This window comes from Chlorocebus sabaeus, chromosome 19 (assembly GCF_047675955.1).
Source record: "Chlorocebus sabaeus isolate Y175 chromosome 19, mChlSab1.0.hap1, whole genome shotgun sequence".
Lineage (NCBI taxonomy): Eukaryota > Metazoa > Chordata > Mammalia > Primates > Cercopithecidae > Chlorocebus > Chlorocebus sabaeus.
The window spans coordinates 17,209,265-17,232,490 of NC_132922.1; the positions used below are offsets into that span (position 1 = coordinate 17,209,265).

The 23,226-nt window shown below is 45.1% G+C and overlaps 1 protein-coding gene across 6 annotated transcripts in view; it reads left to right on the forward strand.

Annotated features, from left to right (window-relative positions):
* The window catches only part of LARGE1 (LARGE xylosyl- and glucuronyltransferase 1), a 629,905-nt gene that overhangs the window by 299,096 nt on the left and 307,583 nt on the right, over positions 1-23,226 (forward strand). For all 6 annotated transcript variants that reach the window (XM_038007533.2, XM_007975582.3, XM_073006774.1 and 3 more), the window contains exon 5: positions 17,268-17,391. In XM_038007533.2, coding sequence (XP_037863461.1) covers positions 17,268-17,391 — 124 coding nt within the window. The remainder of the gene's footprint in view (positions 1-17,267; positions 17,392-23,226) is intronic.

A 23,226-nucleotide genomic window follows, 5' to 3' on the forward strand; every position in this document is an offset into this window, starting at 1 on the left:
AATGATTCTGTGAATTGATATGCTGGTGATGAGTTGAGATATCAAGACAAAAGGACTTTTGAAAGACTTTCGGCTCAGAAAGTCCAGCTATAAATAGCTTCATTCCTTCCCAAGCACATTATGGGGATTAACTAATACATGGTTATAAAATGCATTGACAAATGAAGTACCTTACTAATGTTAATAATAATATAATAATAGTGGTGCAGGATGCTTCTTTTGGCTTTCACTGTTAATTACAGTAATTAAATTTATTTTCCAGACAAGATTTTTAGCAAATTTTCATTTAAGGCTTGCTTTGTTACATCAAATCAATTTTACTTCTGCCATATGCTTGATGACATCTTTTAAAAGATAGTAAAAGAGGAATAAAGGCACACTTGCACACTAATGCCAACACTGACAATTGCTGTGACCTGTTGGAGAGAAATTCATACAATGTGGGAAGACCTTGACCCAGTATGCCCACCTTAGGGACTCTCCCTTAAAAAGATAACCCTAACAATAGAAAAGCCTTTTATAAAATAGTGCTTTGTAATTATAAAATTGGATAATACTTAAGAACAGAATAACAAATGGAACATTCTCTTATAGTAAACCATGTACTCAGTTTTGAAAAGTATGGCATACCATGAAGCAATGCTTATATAAAATAAGGGAAAATATAATTTAAAATGGGATGTATAGTATATATTTCAATATATAAACACATGCATATATGTGACAGTACACATATACAGGGTCAAAATACAGACTAGCAGAAAATACATAAGAAATAGAACTCTTGCACGTTGTGTTTGGGTGGTAGAAATAAAGGTAATCTTGTGTTTTTTTTTAGACAGAGTCTTGTCCTGTCATCCAGGCTGGAGTGCAGTGGGCCTGATCTTGACACAATCTCAGCTCACTGAAACCTCCACCTTCTGGGTTCAACCGATTCTTCTGCCTCAGCCTCTTAAGTAGCTGGGACTATAGGCATGCGCCACCACGCCTGGCTAATTTTTTTTGTATTTGTTTAGTGGAGATGGGGTTTTAGCATGTTAGCCTGGCTGGTCTGAAACTCCTGACCTCAGATGATCCACCTGCATCGGCTTCCCAAAGAGCTGGGTGGGGTTACAGGTGTGAGCCACCGTGCCTGGGCATAATCGTGTTTTTGTTTTCAGTGTTAAATGTATTTTTGGTTGTGTCACCATACAACCTCTATGGTGAAGAAGAAAGATGGATGAGAAAAATATATACAAATTATAAAGGACAAAGGTTTGTTTGTTACCCAGTAGAAAATGGCACAATATATGTCTGTATCACGTAGACGGCAGGATATTCAGAGGAAAATTGGGGGGCATGCCTATGACTCCAATACCAGTTGCAAATAAACTGGGAAATATTGTTGGTCTTCAAAGAAACTAAACTCTTAGGGAGCAGAGAGAAGAAATATTTATTTAGCAACTAAGTGTTTACCTCCTGGGCAGGAAGGTGGATCAGCTTGTAAAAATTTAATATTTGTTTGCTAGCATGATCTACTTACTCTCACACTCTACAGCCCTGTTGGCAGGATGAAGCTGGGTTATTTGCCTTACTTTGCATATCAAGTAGTTGTTTTTGGTTTTGTTTTTTTAAACCTCACTTGTGCCCCTGAAGGACATGGTGAATAAAAGAGCATATTCATGACCAGTATCTGCCTTTAATTGTCTTTTCCCTTATTCAGGCTCGAATGCATTGTAGAACTGTCTAAGTTGTGCATAGAATTTGAATAAAACAAGCAGGCCTAGGTTCTGGTTCTGCTCCTACCAGGACTAAGCTGGGTGACCCTAAGCAAGTAACTCTACATCTGGGAGCTTTGACTTGTTTCTCAACCTGCCATAGAGCCCCGTTTTGAATATGGGAAGATAGGCTCTATGTAAAACTTGTCTGTATTTTATTTATTTAACAAACACAAATGTAGCTCTTGCTCTGTATCAGGGTCTGTTCCAAGTGTTTCCCAAATACTAATGCATTGATTCCTCATATGCCTTCAGGAGGTGAGCACTAGCATGATGCCCGTTTTACTGAGAGTGAAACTAAGGAACAGTATGCTAAGTCATGGCTCAAGGTCTCAGGGAGAAGATGGGCAGAGCCCGGTTGGAAACCAGACAGTCTAGCTTCGGAATCTGAGCTTCTCACCACAAAGAAGTTATCATTTTTATGCTTTTTTTTTTTTTTTTTTTTTTTAAAGACAAAGTCTTACTCTGTCACCCAGGCTGGAGTGCAGTGGCACAATCTCGGCTCACTGCAACCTCCGCCTCCCAGGTTCAAGCAATTCTCCTTCCTCAGCCTCCCAAGTATCTGGGATAACAGGTGCCTTCCACCACACCTGGCTAATTTTTGTATTTTTAGTAGTAGACGTTGTTGGCCAGGCTGGCCTCGAGCTCCTGACTTCCAGTGATCTGCCTGCCTTAGCCTCCCAAAGTGCTGGGATGACAGGTGTGAGCCACTTTGCCCAGCCTCATTATTCTTACTTTTTCTTTTGATATTCATTTTGGCTGATAGTGTAGACATTGTGATCTCCATAATCATTTTGATGCAGGATTTTTTGTTCCTTAGCTCAGCTAGGTCTGGGTTCTTGCCTTGTGACCAGGAAGAATTAGGCACACAGACACTCAAAGAATGAGCAAGATGGGAAGTTTTATTGAGTGATGAAACAGCTTTTAGTGGGAGAGGATGTGGGGGTGGTCCCCCTACCCAAAGGCAGGAGAGTTCCCAATATGGCTGAGTGTACGACTTTTTATGGGCTCAGAGTAGGAAATGCATGCTGATTAGTTTGTGACTATGCAAAAGAGGTTAAAGCAAAGACACCACACAAAGGTGGACATGATAATGTGGAAAACCAATTAGGAAAGGGTAGGTATGTGTAAAATAGGTGAAGGATGTGGATTAATTAGAGGAAAACATGCCAAACAGTAAGGTGGGTTCTCAGTCCAGTTCAAGGATTTACCCAGGACTGTTTCTGGCTTGAAGGTTGGAATTCACCAGGGACCTGCTCCTTTCTCTCTAGGCATTTGTCTGCCTTTTGCCTCTATCAGTTCTCACCCCTTCCAGGTATGTATTTTTGAGGTGTTAAGTGTAGAATCAATACAGGTTTTAAAGGCCTGGGCATCGGTGCTTCTAGTAAGTCTGAAGAAAATAGCATGGGCAGGTGATATCTTTGAACAGGTAAGAGATCAATGGTACTTGGTCATACCCACAAATATTAAAACCAAAGGGAACTGCTTTTTATAGTGAAGATGTTAAGCTTCACATGGGCTATTGCATTTGAATGTCATCCCAACCTGGTGCAGTAGATGCCATTATCCCCACAAACAGATGAGGAAACCAAGGCTCAGGGAGGTTGAATAGCTTGTTCAAGGTCACAGGTGAATCAGTCTCCAACCTGGGCTCTGCCAGCCCCTAAAATCCATGCTGCTTTTACTGCATTAGAAGGTCTTTTGATTTTTCTTTTTTTTTTTGAGACGGAGTCTTGCTCTGTTGCCCAGGCTAGAGTGCAATGGGGCGCGATCTCAGCTCACTGCAAGCTCCGCCTCCTGGGCTCACGCCATTCTCCTGCCTCAGCCTCCCGAGTAGCTGGGACTACAGGCGCCCGCCACCATGCCTGGCTAATTTTTTTGTATTTTTTAGTAGAGACGGGGTTTCACCGTGTTAGCCAGGATGGTCTCGATCTCCTGACCTCGTAATCTGCCTGCCTTGGCCTTCGAAAGGGCTGGGATAACAGGCGTGAGCCACCGCGCCTGGCCTTGATTTTTCTTGGAAGTTGCTCTGTTCTTCTTTTCTGGAAAGCTTTTCTGATATGGCACCGACTTGTCCTTGAGTCTTCCCGTATCATCAAAGGCACTTGGCCACTCTCAAATGAAAGACTTCCTGAAAAACCCTCATTTTGGCTGTGGTGATTTTCTGACATAAGTCCTATTAAATCTGTAAGTGCAACAGATTCACTGAGAATTCAAGTTGCCTCACAGGCACTTTCTTTTCCTGAGATTACCATTGCATTGTAAACTGAATAATTAAAGATTATTTCAGCTCAAATGTCCTTGTATATTTTAATGAAAACAGGCCCTAGATTGCCTTGGAGGGACCGCGGCAATCCTGACAAAATAAGAAAGAGTGGCAGGAGGAAAGCAATGGTTTAATCATCTTTGCCTCTTTGTAGTACCATATTTATTGCATCTCAGCCTGGAACAAGGGAGCAGTTAAGGAAACCAGAGGCAGCAGGAGCGTTGCTCATTAAGAGTGAAGTCTGCAGGCTCTGCTGGAGAGGAAGCATACACTTGCTTCCTTCTTTGGTGTAGAATTGTGGTCTGGTCTGTCTGTGGACCACACTTGATGTCTGAAGCAATATCTGGGTGGCAGTAACCCAGGCGTGCTATGTGGGACCACTTTGTGTTAAGATGTGTACCCAGGCTGGCCTGTCCAGGCAGAAGCTTTTCCTAATAGGCCTCAGGCAATGCTCGCAAATGTATTTATAACTGGTAGCTGGCATAAAAGACTATTTTAGATGTTATACAAATATAAAACTGAATCGCCTTGAATCATATATTGAGAAAATTATTCCTCTGAATGAGTTTTTATTATCTGCAGTTGGTGAAATTCTCTTTGGTGTAAATATGTCCTTAACATCTGTCTAACTCTTGCTAATCTCCCTTTGAACAAAAGAGAATAGGATGTAGACTCACAGGCTTTGGCTGATTTTGGAATTTGCTGGGCTCTGTCATTAACACTATTTCTTACCTTCCTGAGTTAGGAACCAAATGTGAAATGAGGCTCAGAAGTCACACATATGAAGAATGAAATAGTCTCTAACTTTATTGCTGTTAGTCTTGAATATAGGATGTTCTTTCAACTGTGGCCACAAATAGGGCTCTCACTTATGTCTCCATGAATTGGACTTACGTCCCAGTCAGAGGCCAGCCTGGACAATTGCAGGGTTTCCCACGTGGGCACACCATTTACTGCTTAGCACATCGCCCTAGGGAAGGAAGCCCAGAAACAGAAGCAGGGCAGACCTCCTTCCCTCTCCCAAATACGCAGGTCAGACCCACATTCCAATATTTACCTATTCCTGTGAGATGAATAAGTAAATACGATAAAATTTGCTCTTTAAAAGTTTACAATTTAGTGGTTGTTTAGTAAATTCACAGAATTGTGCAACTATCCTCGATATTTAATATCAGAGCATTTTTATAACCTTAAAAAGAAATCCCCAGCCCCAATACTACTCATTTCCTCCTCTTCCCATCTCATGCCAACCACTAATCTGCTGTCTGTCTTTTTGGATTTGCCTGTTCTGGACATTTCATGGAAGTGAAATCATACAATATTTAGTCTTTTGGACTGGCTTTTTTCATTTGGCAGAATGTTGTCAAAGTTCATCCCTGATGTAGCATGTATCAGTTCTTCAGTTATCTCAATTATCCAGAAATAGTCCATTGTATGGATATACCCCATTGCATTATCCATTTATCAACTGATGGCCATTTCAGTCCCCCCCCCCCCCGCCTTTTTTTTTTTTAATTTTATTTGAGACAGACTCTTGCTTTGTTGCCCAGGCTGGAGCGCAATGGCGCGATCTCGGCTCACTGCAACCTCTGCCTCTTGGGTTCAAGCAGTCCTCCTGCCTCAGTCTCCCAAGTAGCTTGGATTATAGGTGCCCACCACTATGCCCAGCTAATTTTTTTTTTTTTTTTTTTTTTAATTTTGGGAGAGACAGGGTTTGCCATCTTGGCCAGCCTGGTCTTGAACTCCTGACCTCAGGTGATCCACCCGCCTCCGCCTCCCGGAATGCTGGGATTACAGGCGTGAGCCACAGTGCCCGGCCATCCACTTCTTGACTATTATGAACAATTTTGCTAAGAATGTTCTGTATAAGCTTTTGTGTTGACATCTGTTTTCATATTTTTATAGATATTTTTATTTTTATGCTTCACTTTTTGAGAAATTGCCAAACTGTTTCTCCAAGCAGCTGCTTCATTTTACAGTTCCACCGGTAACCATTGAGGGTTCCAATATCTCCAAATTCTTAATCACCGTTTGTTATATATCTTTTTTATTTTTGCCATTCTAGTGGGTAAGTAGCTTATTGTGGTTTTGATTTGCTTTTTCCTAATGATTAATGATGTTGAGCGTCTTTTCGTGTGCTTGTTGGCCATTTGTATATCTTCTTTGAGAAAAGGTTATTTAAATCCTTTGCTCAATTTTTATTGGCTTACTTGTCCTTTTATTGTTTGAGCTGTACAGTATCTTTATATATTGTGGATACAAGTTGCTTATCAAATATATGCTTGAAAATATCATCTCCCATTCTGGTAGTTCTTTTTCACTTTCTTGATCATGTCCTGTGAAGCACAAAATTTCTTCCTCTTTTTATTTTTTGGCTTAACACTAATTTATTTCATATGGTTCCGAAGTTGGGGAAGTCTGAGATCTGAGATCAGGGTGCTGGTCTAAGATCAGGTTCTGGTAGGGACGGACCCCCTTCCTGGTTTGCAGATGGCCACCTTCTTGCTGTGTCTTCACATGGCAGACAGCAGAAAGAGAGAAAGCATTTTTAAAAAATTATTTCAGTGAAATCTATTTTTTTTTTCTTTCATGGTTTGCACTTCAGGTATCATATCTAAGAAACAATTACCTAACCCAATGTTAAAAGATTTGCTCCTACATTTTTTTCTAAGTGCCTCTGTACCTAACTTCCAGGTAATTGTGTCAAGCTGTGGGCATTTGAATCTCTTTAGCAATTGTGTCAATCTGAGGGCATCTGGATCTTTTTGGTAATTATTCATGTGTTTATTTATTCATTCTTTCCTTAAACAATCACTGAGTGTTTCTACCTGTAAGGGGCTGTAAAAAAGAAAAAATCTAGGGATAAGATTATTAACAAAATAAGGCACCCATGCTAAGATTCCATCTAGCAGGGAACAAAGAAGTAAATAGTAGATTATTTCAAATACCTGAACTAAGCTTTGAGCACAGACTCAGTTGGAGCCACTAAGAAGGGCATCTGATGCAGTGGAAGGGCCTCCTCAGAGCCTTGGTGTCTAACTTGAGAACAGAAGGCCAGACGCAATTAGCGGGGTGAAGTGTAGATGGTCCAGGAAAGGGCAACAGCATGGGCACAAGCCTGCCAGGAGAGCATGCTCAACCCTGGAACTGCACCCGAGACCAGCTAGATGCTCTCTAAGCACTGGGGTTGTAGAGAAAGAGTAAACAAGAGAGGAGGTAGTTTGTGAAGCTGGAGAAGCTCTGTCCTCCACAGCTGACAGTCTCGTGGAGTGTAGGAGATAGTCTTGGAGGTTAACATGGAGATTTCCAGTAGTAACAAATGCTAGGAAGAAATCTGACGGGACAGTGGGATGGAGAGTGATGGGGGAGATGGGGCTGTGTTGGATGGGGTGGTCGTGGAAGGTTTCCCTGGGAATGTGACTCTTGACTTTATTCCTGCAGGAGGAGCAGGAGCTGGTCACAGGTAAAACTGAGGGAGAAATGGCTGGAGTGCAGGGTTTAAGGAAAGGGTGTGAAGACATGAGTTTTGAGGCACAGATAGGGTGAGATCGCTGAAGGTCTTGTTTGCTGCATGCAAGAGGCTGGGGCGTATATATTGTACAGTGAGCAGGGGGTTGTGTGATTACGTTAAACACACATATGGCTTAGGGGCTAGAGGATATATCAGAGAGAGTAAGAGAGTCAGAAGAACAGTGAATATATTCATGAGAAAAAAGAGTGAATATATTCATGAGATATCCCCAAGGTTGGATAGGATAATGAAGCTAACATTTACTCACTTCCTGCCAGTCCTAGTTCTAAGTGCTGCATATGTTTTAGCTCAATCGATCTGACAATAACTGTAAGGTAGGAGCTATTGTGATCAAGCCCATTTTGAAGATTTGGAAACTGAGACTCAGAGGTGAAGCAGCTTTCCCAAGTTTGAACATTTGTTCATGACAGAACCAAGTTAAGAAAAAAAAAAAACAGGCAGTTGTGCTTTCAAGACCCAGCTCCTAACCATTAAGCTAAGCTGCCTTTCAGGACTTGAGGTTGATTGGTTGTGGGGCATATAGCTGCGGAGGGGGCCCAGGGCGTGCCCCCATTTCTAGCTTATGAGACTGGGTGAATGGAGCACTTTTAACCCAGGCAGGAAATTCAAGGGGAAACCTGCGTAAGGGACCAAGAGAGGGAAAACTGATTTCTGTTTTGGACACTGAGGAAGCCACTCATCCACGCAGTCCTGCGTAATAAACACAGGCCCCTGCTCACTGTGTCAGGCGGTGTTCTGGTTGCTAGGATGCAGCAGTAAAGGCAAGACCCAGTCTCTGTCCTCAAGGAGTTTCCATTCAAAAGAAGAGACAGGTCCCAGACAAACACTCCACAAATCATTGGAAACTTGGTGTGCAGTAGCATTGAAACTGGGGGCTTCTTGATTCCCAGGGACCTGTGGGATGTGGAAGTGGGGCCCTCTGGTTGGCAGTCAGATTTACAGGTGAAAGCTCGGGGGAACTATTTCGGCTCACACAGAAGCTGCGGGAGAGGTGGTCTGGGCGGTATTTTCAGGTGCTTGTGCCATGGCTCGGTGAGCCTAAAAGAAAAAGGCCACTGTCAGGAACTGCAGTCTGGGCCCAACTTCTTATCATGGTACCCAAAGTGGAATATTAATGGAACCCCTCAAGCATACTGTCTGATAGGAGTCAGACACAGGCTGCTGATAGCCCGCCTTTGATTGCTGAGACAGTGTCAGCGAACTGCCAAGGTCTTGGTGTTCACCTGGGCTGAGGGGCTCATGTGTTTTCTGATTAAGCATTTTTATATTCTCAGGGAAGCTAATGAGACACTCTATTCCCTTTGACAATGCAGACACCTACTATTGCCATAAAGGTGAGGCTGAGGCTTCTTTCTGGATTTACTCAGCCTTCTAGAGAGATGCTTTAAATAGACCAGAGGCAGAAGATGGAAGGAGGAAGCCCCATCCTAATGTTTGCAGCATCTTTCTCTAAGGGCTTGCTCCTCTTACCCCACACTGGTCCAACTTCTGCTCTGTAACCGGGTTAAAACTTCCCAGATTTATAACTTCGATTTGCTACCTGCCGAGCCTCCAAACCTTGTCTGGCTGTTTCTCTGAGAGAATGCAATTTGCAGTTCTTAGAAACTCACACATTCTAGCCCAGTCTGTCCTGAAGACGTAGTCTCTCTTTTTTCTTTTTATGCTCCCTATTTCTGGCATGAAGCAGGTGTCCAGTAAATGTTGTTGTATGATCCACCCAAATACGAGTATTGTTCTTGCACAGACCTGCTCTGTACTTTGCCACCGTTGTTCCTTTCTTATTCTATCAGAGCCATCCCTTGGTATACAGCGGGGATTGGTTCCAGGAAACTCACGTATCCAGAATCTGCACATATTCAAGTCCTGTAGTCAGCCCTATGGCACCTACCTCTGTCAGACCATTCTTGTGTAAAGAAATACCTGAGGCCGGATGCAGTAGCTCACTCCTGTAATCCCAGCACTTTGGCGGATCTTGAGGTCAAGAGTTCAAGACCAGCCTGGTCAAAATGGTAAAACCCCATCTCTACTGAAAATACAAAAATTAGCTGGGTGTGGTGGCGGGCGTCTGTATTCCCAGTTACATGGGAGGCTGAGGCAGGAGAATAACTTGAACCTGGGAGGCAGAGGTTGCAGTGAGCCAAGACCGTGCCACTGCACTCCAGCCTGGATGATAAGAGCGAAGCTCTGTTTCTGCGGGGGATGGGGGCGGGGGGAGGTGCTTGATACTGGGCAGTTTAGAAAGAAAAGAGATTTAATTGTCTCACAGTTCTGCAGACTGCACAAGAATGGTGCTAGCATCTGCTCGGCCTCTGGCGAGGCCTCAGGGAGCATTTACTTATGTCAGAAGGGTGAAGAGAAGCAGGCACATCACATGGTGAAAGTAGGAGCAAGAGAGAGGGTGGGAGGTGCCACACTCTTTTAAACAGCCAGCTCACGTGAGAACTCACTCAGTATTGTGAGGACAGCACCAAGCCATTAGGGATCCACCCCCATAACCCAGACATCTTCCACCAGGCTCCACCTTCAACGCTGGGGATTACATTTCAACATGAGATTTGAGTGGGGGAAAAATATCTAAACTATATCATTCCGCTCCTGGCCCCCCAAATGTCATGTCCTTCTCACATTTCAAAATACAATCATTGTTTCTCAATAGCCTCCCAAAGTCTTATTCCATTCTTAAAAGTCCCAAGTTCAAAGTCCCATCTAGAGATGAGTTCCTTCTACCTATGAAACTGTAAAATAAAAAACGCAGTTTTTTATTTCCAAGATACAATGGTGGTACAGGCATGAGGTCAATACTCTCATTCCAAAAAGGAGAAACTGGCCAAAAGAAAGGTGCTACAGGCCCCCACACAAGTCTGCAACCCAGCAGGGCAGTCATTAAATCTTAAAGCTCCAAAATAATTCTTGACTCCATGTCCCATATCTAGGGCACACTGGTGCAATGGGCAGGCTCCCAAAGCCTTGGGCAGGTACATTCCTGTGGCTTTGCAGTACATAGCCCCTGCAGCTGCTCTCATGGGTTGGAGATGAGTGCCTGTGGCTTTTCCAGGCACAAGGTGCATGTTGCCAGTGGATCTACCATTCTAGAACGTGGACGATAGTAGCCCCCTTCCCACAGCTCCACTAGGCAGTGTCCCAGAGGGGACTTTGTGTGGGGTCTCCAACCCCACGTATACCCTAAGCACTGCCCTAATAGAACGTCTCTGGTGGGCTCTGCCCCTGTAGCAGGGTTCTGCATGAGCACCCAGGCTTTCTTATACATTCTCTGAAATCTGGTAGAGACTGCCAAGCCTCCTTCCCTCTTGCATTCTACGTCCTGACAGGCTTAACACCCCATGGAAGTTGCCAAGGTTTATAGCTTGCTCTCTCTGAAGCTGCAGCCTGAGCTGTATCTTGGGCCCTTTGGGCTGAGGCTGGAACTGGAGGGGCCACGATGCAGAGCAGCCTTTTAGGGTGGTGCAGGGCAATGGCGTCCTGGCCGGGGAAACCATTTTTTCCTCCTGGGACTCTGGACCTGTGATGGGAGGGGCAGCCTGGAAGACTTTTGAAATTGTCTTCAGGGCCTTTTTCCCATTGTCTGGGCTGTCAGTACCTTGCCCCTTTTTAGTTATGCCAAACATCTCTAGCAAGCTGTGAGTTCTTCTCCCTGCAACTCCACCACCATCCTAAAAAGCCTTTTCTTTCTTTTCCTCATGGTTGGGCTACAAAATTTCCAGATTTTTACACCCTGCTTCCCTCTTTAAGTTCCAACTTTTAGATTATTTCTTTTCTCCTCCATCTGGACACTTTGCTGCTTAGAAATTTCCTCTGCCAGATACCCTAGGTTGTCCCTCTTAAGTTAAAACTTCCACAGATCTCTAGGGCATGGACACAATACAGTCAAGTTCTTTGCTACAGCATATCAAGGGCGACCTTTAGTCAAGTTCCCAGTAAGTTCCTCATTCCCATCTGAGAACTTGTCAGCCTGGACTTCACTGTCCTTGTCACTATCTGCATTTTGACCACAACCGTTAAACCAGTCTATAAGAAGTTCCAGACTTTCCCTCATCTTCCTGTCTTCTTCTGAGCCCTCCAAACTCTTTTAGCCCCTGTACGTTACCCAGATCCAGAGTTGCTTCCATATGTTTATAGCAGTATCTCACTCCTGGTACCAATTTTTTCTGTGTTAGGCTGTTCTTGCATTGCTCTAAACACCTGTGACTGGATAATTTATAAAGAAAAACGGTTTAATTGGCTCATGATTCTGCAGGCTGTACAAGCATGGCACCAGCATCTCCTTGGCTTCTAGGGACACCTCAAGGAGTGTTTACTTATGGCAGAAGGTGAAGCAGGAACAGGCACATCACATGCAAGAGGAGAGTGGGAGCAAGAGAAAGCGTGGGGAGGTGCCACACTCTTTTTTTAGACAACCAGATCTTGAGAAAATTCACACCATGAGGACAGCATCAAGCTTCCAGGGATCCGCTGCCATGACCCAGACACTAACCATCAGGCCCCACCTCCAACATTGGGGATTATGTTTCAACATGAGATTTGGATGGGGAAAAATACCCAAACCATATCACTGTCTGTGGGAAAAATCAGCCCTCCATATACTTGAGTTTCCCATTCCAGGTTTTGTTGAAAAAAATCCATATGTAAGTGGACCCGTACAGTTCAACCCTGTGTTGCTCAAGGGTCACCTGTACTTCCTGCTTGAATACCTCCCTCTCTCCTCCTCCTTTACCCGTTTAGAGCTCCAGTTTACTTGCCACATAGTTCATGGAAACCTCCCAGATTCTTCACTACCAAAATATCATCTCTCTCACTCTCACCGCCACGTAGCTTTTGTGCTCCTCCTTGTAGAATCGTCATGGACGGTTGTGCAGGTTGTGCTCCTTCTAATTCTAAGAGTATCTTGCACATTATTACCCGTTAGTCTTTGTGGAAGGCTCCCTGGGAAGTGTGCCATTCTCAAGCTCTGCAGTTGTGTGTGGCAGCCCAGCATAGTGGTGAATCCATGTTCTGATGTGTGTGGACTTTTTTTGTAATCTGTCTTCCTCTGACTCTCCAAGATTGCAAGCTGCCTGAAGAGAACACTCATAGCTCATTCGTCACCTATATCCCTGTTGTGACTTATATGTAGTTATTGCTTAATAGCTCTTTGTTGGATATTTATTCATTCAGCCCGTTTTTTGTCTGTGCTTGGAAGAACTAATTGAAAATACTTCATCGAACAGTCGATGCAGAAGTAGTAGAGAAAAAAAAAGCAGTATCAGAAGTTAATATTGATAATAGATAACCTGTATTGAAATCTTACCATATATCAGGTAGTACTTTACTAAGCACTTTATGTTTATTATGTCACTTTATCCTCACAATTATCCAATATAATATTCCTTGCTTCCCATTCTCTCTCCTGCTTTGAAGATGAGGAAATTGAGGCCTTGAGAGATGAAGTGACTTGCTTACAGTCACTCAGCAGGTACTGCAGCCAGGATGCCAAGCCAGGCATTCTGGAACACAGCCCAAACTCCAAACTCTTGATACGGAGTGTGCCATCAACTGTTTCTGCCCTCCTATGATGATGGTTACAGTGATAACAGAAGGAGGGGCACTGGCTTTTTGTTGTTGTTACAGGAATATCTACGGAGGACCCATGATTCACCAGGCTTTTTGCTGGATACTGTGGATGGAGATGAAAAGATGGTTTCTGTCCCCTGTGATCTCACAATAGGGACAGGGAGCCAGCGGTTTGAATCCATATCATAATGCCTTTCTACAGATGGCAGGTGAGCTTTTCACACAAGGCGCAGAGTTAGCAGGAGAAGACACAAGGAAGGGCTCAAAGAAGGTTTCCAGGAGGAGGTGACTTACACAGGGAATTTTGAAGAATGAATAGGAATTCGTGGGGCTTCCAAGCAGGGAAGGGCATTCCATGGAGAGGGAACAGGAAGATACAGAAATGTGGGAAGTATGATGCGTTAGAGCAAATATAAGAAGCTTGGTCCTTTTATTATTGTCACCCCCTGGCTCAAATTAAGCTGCTCCTTCACTGTAGATGAACATGCAACTTGACCATGATATAGGCTTACCTTTATCCATTCTCCATTAATAAGACTCCATTATGGCAACTATGACCTTGGGAGACAGTCGTGGAAACGGTGAGGGCCAAATGGACCATCTATATCCCAGTGACTTTGTCCTACTGCCTCTGACTCGGCCCTCAGGGAAGCCACTGGCCAATGGGCAAACACAGCATTGTCCCTTCATGCCACCAAACATCACCACGGCCCAGTGGCAGCTTCTTATAGGGCATTTAGGGAAGCTATAAGGAAGATACACCCCTTTCCACTGAGCGTGGTGAGTGTGGATAATTTTACGGGAAAGTTGCAGTCTTTAGGCAGTGGGTCCCATGGGGAAATTCTGCAGTGCTGACTGCTTTTTGATTCGTTTATTGGTTTATTACCCTCAGGCACCTGTCACGTGTATGGCGGGTTGACTTTCTTCAGGTCTAGACCCACCCATTCAGCAACAGCACTGGCTTTGCCACCCCCGCCTTCAGCTTGGTGTGCCCAAATCCCAGACTCACTGTCCTCCTCCACGGTGCCTTTCTCATCGTATCCCTAGTCCTGGAGCCATTGCCACCCACCCAGGAACCCCAATATTGCCTTCTGCTCCTCCTTCTCTTTTTTTCTCATATCTCCTCTACATCCAGCTTCCTTGTCGCTCTTCTTGGCATAGACACTGGTTTGGGGTGTTTTTTTGTTTTTGTTTTTGTTTTTTTCTTTGAGACAGAGTTTCTCCCAGGCTGGAGCGCAATGGCGCGATTTCCGCTCACTGCAACCTCTGCCTCCTGGGTTCAAGTGATTTTCCTGCCTCAGCCTCCCAAGTAGCTGGGATTACAGGCATGCACCAACACATCTGGCTAACTTCGTATTTTTAGTAGAGACAGGGTTTCTCCATGTTTCTCCACGTTGGTCAGGCTGGTCTCAAACTCCTGACCTCAGGTGACCCACCCGCCTCAGCCTCCCAAAGTGCTGGGATTACAGGTATGAGCCACGGCACCTGGCCAGCACTCTTTTAATCAGATTCTCATTTCACACCCCCCAAGTCTAATGATCTCCTAAATGACATGTCTACATCTGTTCCCCTCATCGGTCCACAACTCACCACCCATCTATCCATTCAGTTCACTTATTAAACTCTCCCTCTCTTCTAGGCACTGAGCTGTAGATCATGGATCTGTCCATTTGAACACATCTGATGTGATCCTTGACCTTGCTGAGCTCCCAGGGGGGTTGTAGACAAGTAGACAGGCAACCACTACCTAAGAATGAGTAGGTGGGTACATGTGGCTGGGATAACAGTTAGGGCCCCGGACCTAGACGTGGGGAGTCAGGAAAGGATTCTAGGAGCAAATGATGGTGGCCCTAAAGCGGACTAAGAGATAAAACCAAGTGTTGAACGTGGAGGTGCCGGGTGGGCAAGACTGTGAGCTCCATGACAACGGGGACAGTGCGGGTGTGTGTGACTCACCACTGTGGCCCCCAGCATCCGGCTCATCCCCTGACAAATGGGGTGTTCCCAGTAAGGATTTATTGAATGAGCAACTGCGGGACAGTTCCCTGCAGAGCAAGCTAAACATGATAAGGTCCAGGGTGGAGAGAGAGCACGGGGTAGGGGGTGGGAAACAGAGAGAGAGTCTGTATGTCTGGAACATAAGATAGGGCTGGGGAGTGACCAAGCCGACAGCTGAAAGCTAAAAGGCCAGTCATCCTGCCCCCAACACCTCCCTGAGGTCTAGTCTGTTTGTTTTTATTTTATTTATTTATTTATTATTTATTTATTTATTTTGAGACGGGGTCTCGCTCCGTCACCCGGGCTGGAGTGCAGTGCCACAATGTCGGCTCACTGCAATCTCCACCTCCCAGGTTCAAGCAGTCTTCCTGCCTCAGCCTCCCAGGTAGCTGGCTGGCTAAATTTTTGTATTTTTAGTAGAGACGGGGTTTCACTGTGTTAGCCAGGATGGTCTCGATCTCCTGACCTCATTATCCGCCCACCTTGGCCTCCCAAAGTACTGGGATTACAGGCGTGAGCCACCGTGCCCGGTCTGGACTGTTTTAATTAAACTTTCATTACATTCTCGTGTCTGTCGTTCTCTGCTCCAACCGTGGAGCCCTGCTAAGCCCCTCCGCCCCCGGCCCCCACTCCTAATACAACCTGGGCCCAGCCTTTGTCTCCTGTTGCTCACCTGGGATTGCATCCCCTCTGCCTTCTCTTCTTGTCAAAGTCCTGCGTTTCCCTTTAGGGCACAGCTTCCCTCTCCTCTTACAGGTCCTTCTGACCCTGTCAGAATTGGCTGCTGCTTCACTCCCATGGAACGTTGTGTTCTTTTGTAGTCCTTATCACATTCCGCGCCGTGCTTATATTTAACTGTGCTCATCTGTCTCTGAGCAGTATGAGCTCTTTGAGGTCAGCAGTCCGGGTCATTCTCATCTTTGTATTTCCCACAGTGCTCTATTGCTAGTCGGTACTCATGCCATGAATGAGTTACGCTGTAACTCATGGCATTACGCTGTATGTCATTATTTGTAGTAGCGCAATAGTATTTATGCTAGTAGGTCTTGACTGACGTACTGCTTTGCGTCTAGCCGGTTCCTCATTAGGGCACATCTGCTATTGATTATTATCCCATGTTTATTTTTGATGTGCCATAGTTTGCACTTCTTATCGTATTTAATCAACACAGCAGCCTTATGAGAAGGTCTTTCTCCACATTTTCCAGAATGTAGAAATAGCAGTGCAAAAGGGTAAGTGACATGCTCAAGATTCCCACTCATAAATTTCAGACCTGGGTTTGGAACCCTTTTTCCATTTATCTCTGGAAGTTTTGCCCTTGCGTAATGCTCTTTGATATTTTGGGTGCTGCCTCAGTAAAAGCAGCATTAGACATCTCAGCTCCTAACTGAAAGTGTTCAGGGCATAATGAGGTTGTTTGCCACCAGAATCTGATTTTATTACGAAAAGTATTAAAGTGACCACTTTGTTAACGCAAAATCCACTTTGGTCTGAGTTCTGGCCACCAAGGCTTTCTGTAGAGGCTGGAGGCCATTGGCCTGGTGTACAATCTGAAAGTGGTCTGTTTTGGATAGGTAAAAGCTATAGAAATATTAAAAGTGAGGACAAGCCGATACTGGGTGATGGGGGCTCCGGATGACTCCATCTTAAAGCCTTGTTTTCTTTTGGAGAGGAACACGCAGAAGACTGAACTTACACCATGCTGTGAGAGAAGTCTCTTGCCAGCCGCCTGCAGCCAGTCTAAAAAACTTACCCTATGTTGATGTGTTTCTGCGTTAAGGCTGATAAGTCCAGGTGGCAGATATAAAGGTTGACCAAGTTGTTAGCACACGCTCTACTTAGGACTTTCAGAAAAAAATGAATATCCTCATAACAGGTATGGCATTTGGCCTGAATTGGGTGTCAGTAGTGATTGGCGGTTGGTTGTCACTTCTCTGAATCACGGAGGTTGGGTGAGATGCCTTCTCTCCTTTTCAGCTCCTGCAGCCTCACCAGTGAGTACTGGTTTTGTAACATGCCAGATTGACTCTCACAATTGCCTTTAGAAACGAGCCCCGCCATAGGAACTGTGAAGAGTGTGTTTTTGCAGCTGTAATTCAAAGACCCTTACATCTCTTCCTGACCCTTCTTCTCACACTCCCCACAGACGGAACCCTCTGCACTTCCACCTTATTGCCGACTCCATTGCGGAGCAGATCCTGGCCACGCTCTTCCAGACCTGGATGGTGCCCGCCGTGCGTGTGGACTTCTACAATGCAGACGAGCTCAAGGTATGGGCAGGAGGGGAGGCACCTCCGTGATCTCCTCTAGCTGGAAGCGTTACTGCTTGTGGTTTAGTAGACTGTAGCAATGCCAGAAATCTGAGCTCCTAACTGAGAGTGCCTACGGCATAATGAGGTGGTTTGCCACCAGAATCTGATTTTATTATCAAAAGTATTAAAGTAACCACTTTGTGTGCACAGAATCCACTTTGGTCTGAGTCTTGACCACCAAGTCTTTCTGGAGACGCTGCAGGCCATTGGCCTGGTGTAGAATCTGAAAGTCGTCTATGGTAGCTGTCATCTAGAGAGTTCTATTACCCAGTGAAGTAAATGCTAAACTCAGACCCCCATGGGCTGGAGTTTAAATCTGCGTATTGTCACTTACTGGTCAAAAGACACAAAGTAAACCACGCACCTCTGCTGGACCTGTTTTCTCATCAGTAGAGAAGGTGGATGAAATACCAAACTCATGGGGATAATTAAGAGACTCAAATGTGAGAATATATTTCAATGTGCTTTAAAAAGACACTGTTGAATAAATATTAAAGGTTATGTCAGGCTGGAGGGATTTCAACCAAATGAAACCTTCTTGGTTATCTCATCCCCTTACAGTTTTTTTGTAGTACCATTTTGCTTGCATCGTGTTGAGACCCACAGCCCGATTAAGAAGTCCTGAATATTCTGGCTCTTGATTCTACTTCCGGTCTTGTCACTGGCATTCCTGTAAACCTTTACTATTCCTTTAACTCTAAGTAGCAGAGCACACCTCTGGTTCCCTTGGCCCCCTCTTCTGTGTTTGAGTCTTTGCTTCTTCTGTTCCTTCCATCTGATATGCCATTCCCACCTATCTTGCCACAACTCCTGTTCATCCTTCAGGACTCAGCTGCAGTGCCAACTCCTCTTAAGAAACCCCTGACTTTCACAGGAAAGAGGAAGACATTTTTTGTTCACTTCTCTGTCTACTGGACCCTTCTTAATGGGATAAGAGGAGAGGAGCCGCATCTTATTCTTTTCTGTATTTCTGGTGCATAGTAGGTACCTGCTAATGCTTGTGGATTTAACAAATTGCTGTGATTAGAGGAACATGTAACTTTGCAGAAATACACTGATGCTCTGTCTCCGATTACTTTAGGAAGGACTTAACACCTAAGCATGAGGCTGACTCTGGCAAATTGCTTGTTCCAAACCTCATAAAGCCATTATCTTTTCATTTTAGAGCCATAACATTTTTAATAGATCACTGACATGCCGGCCAGAGTTTCCGATTTTCACATATTTCAGGCTCTGAGGTTGATGGAGATGTTCGGAATTTAGCATTTGGGGATTGTCGTGGTAATTGGCGTGCCATTCCAATCTATTCTGAGCTAAAATTGATTAACACTCTTAAAAAGGGAAAAACAAAATTTAGCAAATTGCTGCGCTAATTAAGGTGAAAGCAAGCCACTCTGTCTCCCAGGGTCTTAGCGCCAACACCATGGGGAAAAGCAGCCCGGAAGGAGAAGCGGCAGCTGGTTCCCAAGGATGCCTCTGCCGCTGCGTTCACCATTTGCCTTTCTTTCGGTCGGAGTCCAGTGCCGCGTCCCCTGTGAGCCTGCACAGGGAAGACACCGAAGTGGGCTGGGCGTAATGGCTCACACCTGTAATCCCAGCACTTCAGGAGGCTGTGGTCGGGAAGATCACTTGAGCCCAGGAGTTTGAGACCAGCCAGGGCAACATTGTGAGAACCCCCCACCTCTACAAAAAATTTTAAAAATTATCCAAGTATGATGGCACACGCCTGTAGACAGTCGAAGCTGCTCTGGAGGCTAAGGCAGGTCCTCTGGAAGCACTTGAGCCCAGGAGTTTGAGACCAGCCTAGGAAACATAGTGAGGTGCCTGCCCCTACAAAACTAGCTGGATGTGATGACTGCACTTGTAGTCCCAGCTACTCTGGAGGCTGAAAAAGGAAGATCACTTGAGCCCAGGAGTTCAAGACGGCAATGAACTATGATCGTACCACTGTATGCCAGCCTGGGTGATAGAGCTGGCATGCGGTACGATTGTAGTGGTATGTGGTGTGACGTGGTATGATCATAGTGGTAAGATCATGGGTAAATGAATGTATCTTTTTTTTTCTCTAAAAAAAAAAAGGAAAAAAGGAAAAGAAAATACAAAGTGATTGGGAAAAAAAACTACTTTCAAATCCTGGTTTACTGTTGAAGAATTCTCTAACTGGTTTTGAACCTTGCTTCTCTCAGCTCTCAGATGGCTTGGGACTGAGTCAGCCACAAAGGAAGGGATGAAATAAGATGGCCCAGTGTACACAACATGGCAGGTTCTTAAAAATGCTTCATTCCACTTGCAGCCAAGGCCAGAATGACTTAAAATGCACTTGGGTGGTGTGGCCTGTTGTGAAATCCATCAACAGCTAAGAAGTGGAAGGAGTAAGGTACTATGGACTGGAATTCCCTCCTGGAAGCCCCTTCCGTGAGGTCTCGGATGAAAGGGGAGAAGGGGAGGAAACACTGATGCTCTGACTCCGTCATGCCTACTTTAATCCAGGGAGACCAGCTGTCTGTTATTTTACATGCTGGCTTTTTTTTTTTTAATACATCCGAAATGAATCCTTCATAGCTTAAAAAATGATAATTTAGAAAATGCAATCTGATAGTTCAAGAGAATATTGTCTCGAGTCCTGTCCTCTAACCCCATCTCTACTATTGAAGACTTCACTGAAGTTTCCTGACACCTGCTTTTTATTCCCCTACCAATTAACCACCTATCTCTCTCACATTCCTGAGTCCCCTGAGAGCGTTGTCAGAATCCAGTACAACAGTGAGTATGAAAGTATTTATAAAAAGTAATTTTTTCATAATAATAATATGATTCATGGCCAAGCCAGGATGAAAACCCAGACCTGACTCCATGATCTATTAGATGTATTATAATACATCTGTTTATGTGTTAGTTTATACATAACCCAGATCAACAACCCCAAAGCCACGATCTGCCTACTCCACCATCCTGACAACTCCCTCTGCAGTGGCATCGCCATCTGCTTAGTTGCTGATTTGGAACTGAGAGCTCATCTTTGTCCCTTTCTCTTGCCCTTAGGGGTTAGACCTTAGGGTCTAACCATATCACACCCTAGTGTGGCTCCACCACCCCCTGCACCTACCTAGCCCATGCTTTGTGATCTTTCCCCAGCACAATGGCAAGTGGTTTTCAGACTAGTCTCTTCCCTCCACTGCTCACCTCTCCTACCCCATATCTTTTCTCTCATTAGCAAAAGTCAGCTTTCCAAAAACAAGTGCAGTCATGCCACTCTTTTCCTCTGGGTAAAACCTTCCCTGGTTTCCTACTGCTGTGAGATAGAGGCCACAGTATTTGTTTGTTTGTTTGTTTGTTTTTTGCAGATGGAGTCTCGCTGTGTTGCCCAGGCTGGAGTGCAGTGGCATGATCTCGGCTCACTGAAACCACCACCTCCTGGGTTCAAGCAATTCTCCTGCCTCAGCCTCCTGAGTAGAGTAGCTGGGACCACAGGTGCGCACCACCAGGCCCAGCTAATTTTTATATTTTTAGTAAAGGCAGGGTTTCACCAAGTTGGCCAGGTTGGTCTCGAACTCCTGACCTCGAGTGATCCGTCTACCTCAAGTGATCCGCCTACCTCAGTCTCCCAAAGTGCTGGGATTATGGGCATGAGCCACTGCCCCCGGCCGAGGCCACAGTTTTTTTGTTTTGTTTTTGTTTTTTTTTTTTTGAGACGGAGTCTGGCTCTGTCGCCCAGGCTGGAGTGCAGTGGCCGGATCTCAGCTCACTGCAAGCTCCGCCTCCCGGGCTCACGCCATTCTCCTGCCTCAGCCTCCTGAGCAGCTGGGACCACAGGCGCCCGCCACCGCGCCCGGCCAATTTTTGTATTTTTTTAGCAGAGACGGGGTTTCACCGTGTTAGCCAGGATGGTCTCGATCTCCTGACCTCGTGATCCACCCGTCTCGGCCTCCCAAAGTGCTGGGATTACAGGCTTGAGCCACCGTGCCCGGCCAAGGCCACAGTTCTTAACCGAGTCGCATCTCTCTGCAGACTCTGGCTCCTGCCTCCTTCCAAGGTGTACTCGCACCACTTGTGTCCTTCCTCACTCTCCAGTCCTGCAGATTCACTTTGCTCTGTCTTTCCCACCAGAGCACCTTTGAACAGGTGATTTCTTCTATTTGTTAAACTGTTCCCCAACTTCCTTCCTTTCTCCCATTGCTAATGAATAACAAGTTCCTTTTCTAAAGTTACATGTACTCAGGGAAACTTTCCCTGCCTTTATCATTTCATTGCGGTTGCTTTGTTACATGTTCTCCTAGAATCACATACATTTCTTTGGTAAACTCAACACAGAGGGTATTATTTCATGCTTTTGTGTGATGAGCTAATAAATATCTGTCTGTCTCCTATACCGTAAGCTCCCAAACCAGGACCACGTCTGTTTTCACCACCTTTGTATCCCAAATGCCTGGTATGAGGCTTTTAAAGATGTTTGCTAAACCATTTTTCAAAGAAGTTTTATAGATGTGTGCTACAACTTATAAAGATGCTTGCTAAATGACTGGCTTGTAAAGATGTTTATTAAATGACTGATACACGATGAATTTAGAGCTGGATCCCTAAGAATAATAAAACCAATGGCAAGGAGTTTCTCTATCACTGTCAGGCCCAGGAGTTCACGTTTCTTTATCACGGTGGAGCCCAGGGTCACCACATTCCTAATACCTATTTGTGTGCGGGAGGCTTGTGTGGGCAGCCAGCAGTTTGCCCACCAGCCACCCTGAAGTCGCATAGATAAGGCCTCTCCATTTGCACCAGCTCGCCTCCTAAGAGCAGCTCTGGGACCGGTGAGTGTCTTTCCATGACAGGTACGCTATGAAGGAAACACATTAAAACACCATCCAGTAGACAACCTCAGGGAAGGAGAAAGAACAGGAGAGAAATGGCCTTGTGCTGTGGTCCGCAGTTGCGTTCAGGAAGCATGTCAGACAGTACCCTCAGCAGACACACGTGACGGTCTCCCCCGATACAGCTCCAAGAAATCACTTGATACAGCTGTTGGAAATGGCATTTCTCAGAAATGCTCCTGTGGGCCCCTTATGATATCTGTTAGTGCTGGAGAATGAAGTAATAGGGAACAGGAATTTTGTGAGGGATTGTACATGATTAAAAATGAACTGTGGGAAATTCGCAGTGGACCGGTGCGCTTCTGTCTGTAATGACCAATTAGGGAGGGATTTGCAAATAGTGATGGCTCAGCCTGCCTATCTCTGTGGCCTGTGAAATGCCCATTGGTCTTCCCGATGTGTACATGGCCCATTTGTTTCTGGCCTCCAAGTCCTGGTACCAACAGGCTACCAGGACTGAAGGTACCTCTCCTCTGAACTCCACTCAAAACATGCAGCTCCTGTCTACAGGAGGAGAACTTATTTTTGCGTAGAGCTTTGTCAGTGGTGCGTGCTGTCACTCACTTCTCATGACGAACCTGGGGGTTGGAAAGAGAAGTATGATTACCTCCATCTCACAGATAATTCTTAAGTTAAAGTGCGGGGTTGAAGAGCATTTGCTGAAGATTAGGCTGCTAACAAGTGCTGATGCTGATATTCGACTTTTCCCTTCCCCGATGAAATGACATGAGATAGAGGATTGTATAATTCAGTAGGCATGGATGTGCTGGAGATCTTAAGGGAAGTTAAAAGACATGGGCCACAGCCCCTGGGAAATGACTGTTGGTAACGACCGTCGAGTTGCACTTGAATTCAAAATTCCTCTTTTCCATGACTTTGGATCCCACAGGCTGTGGTCTAACATCTGTTGCTTAAGAACCACTTACTC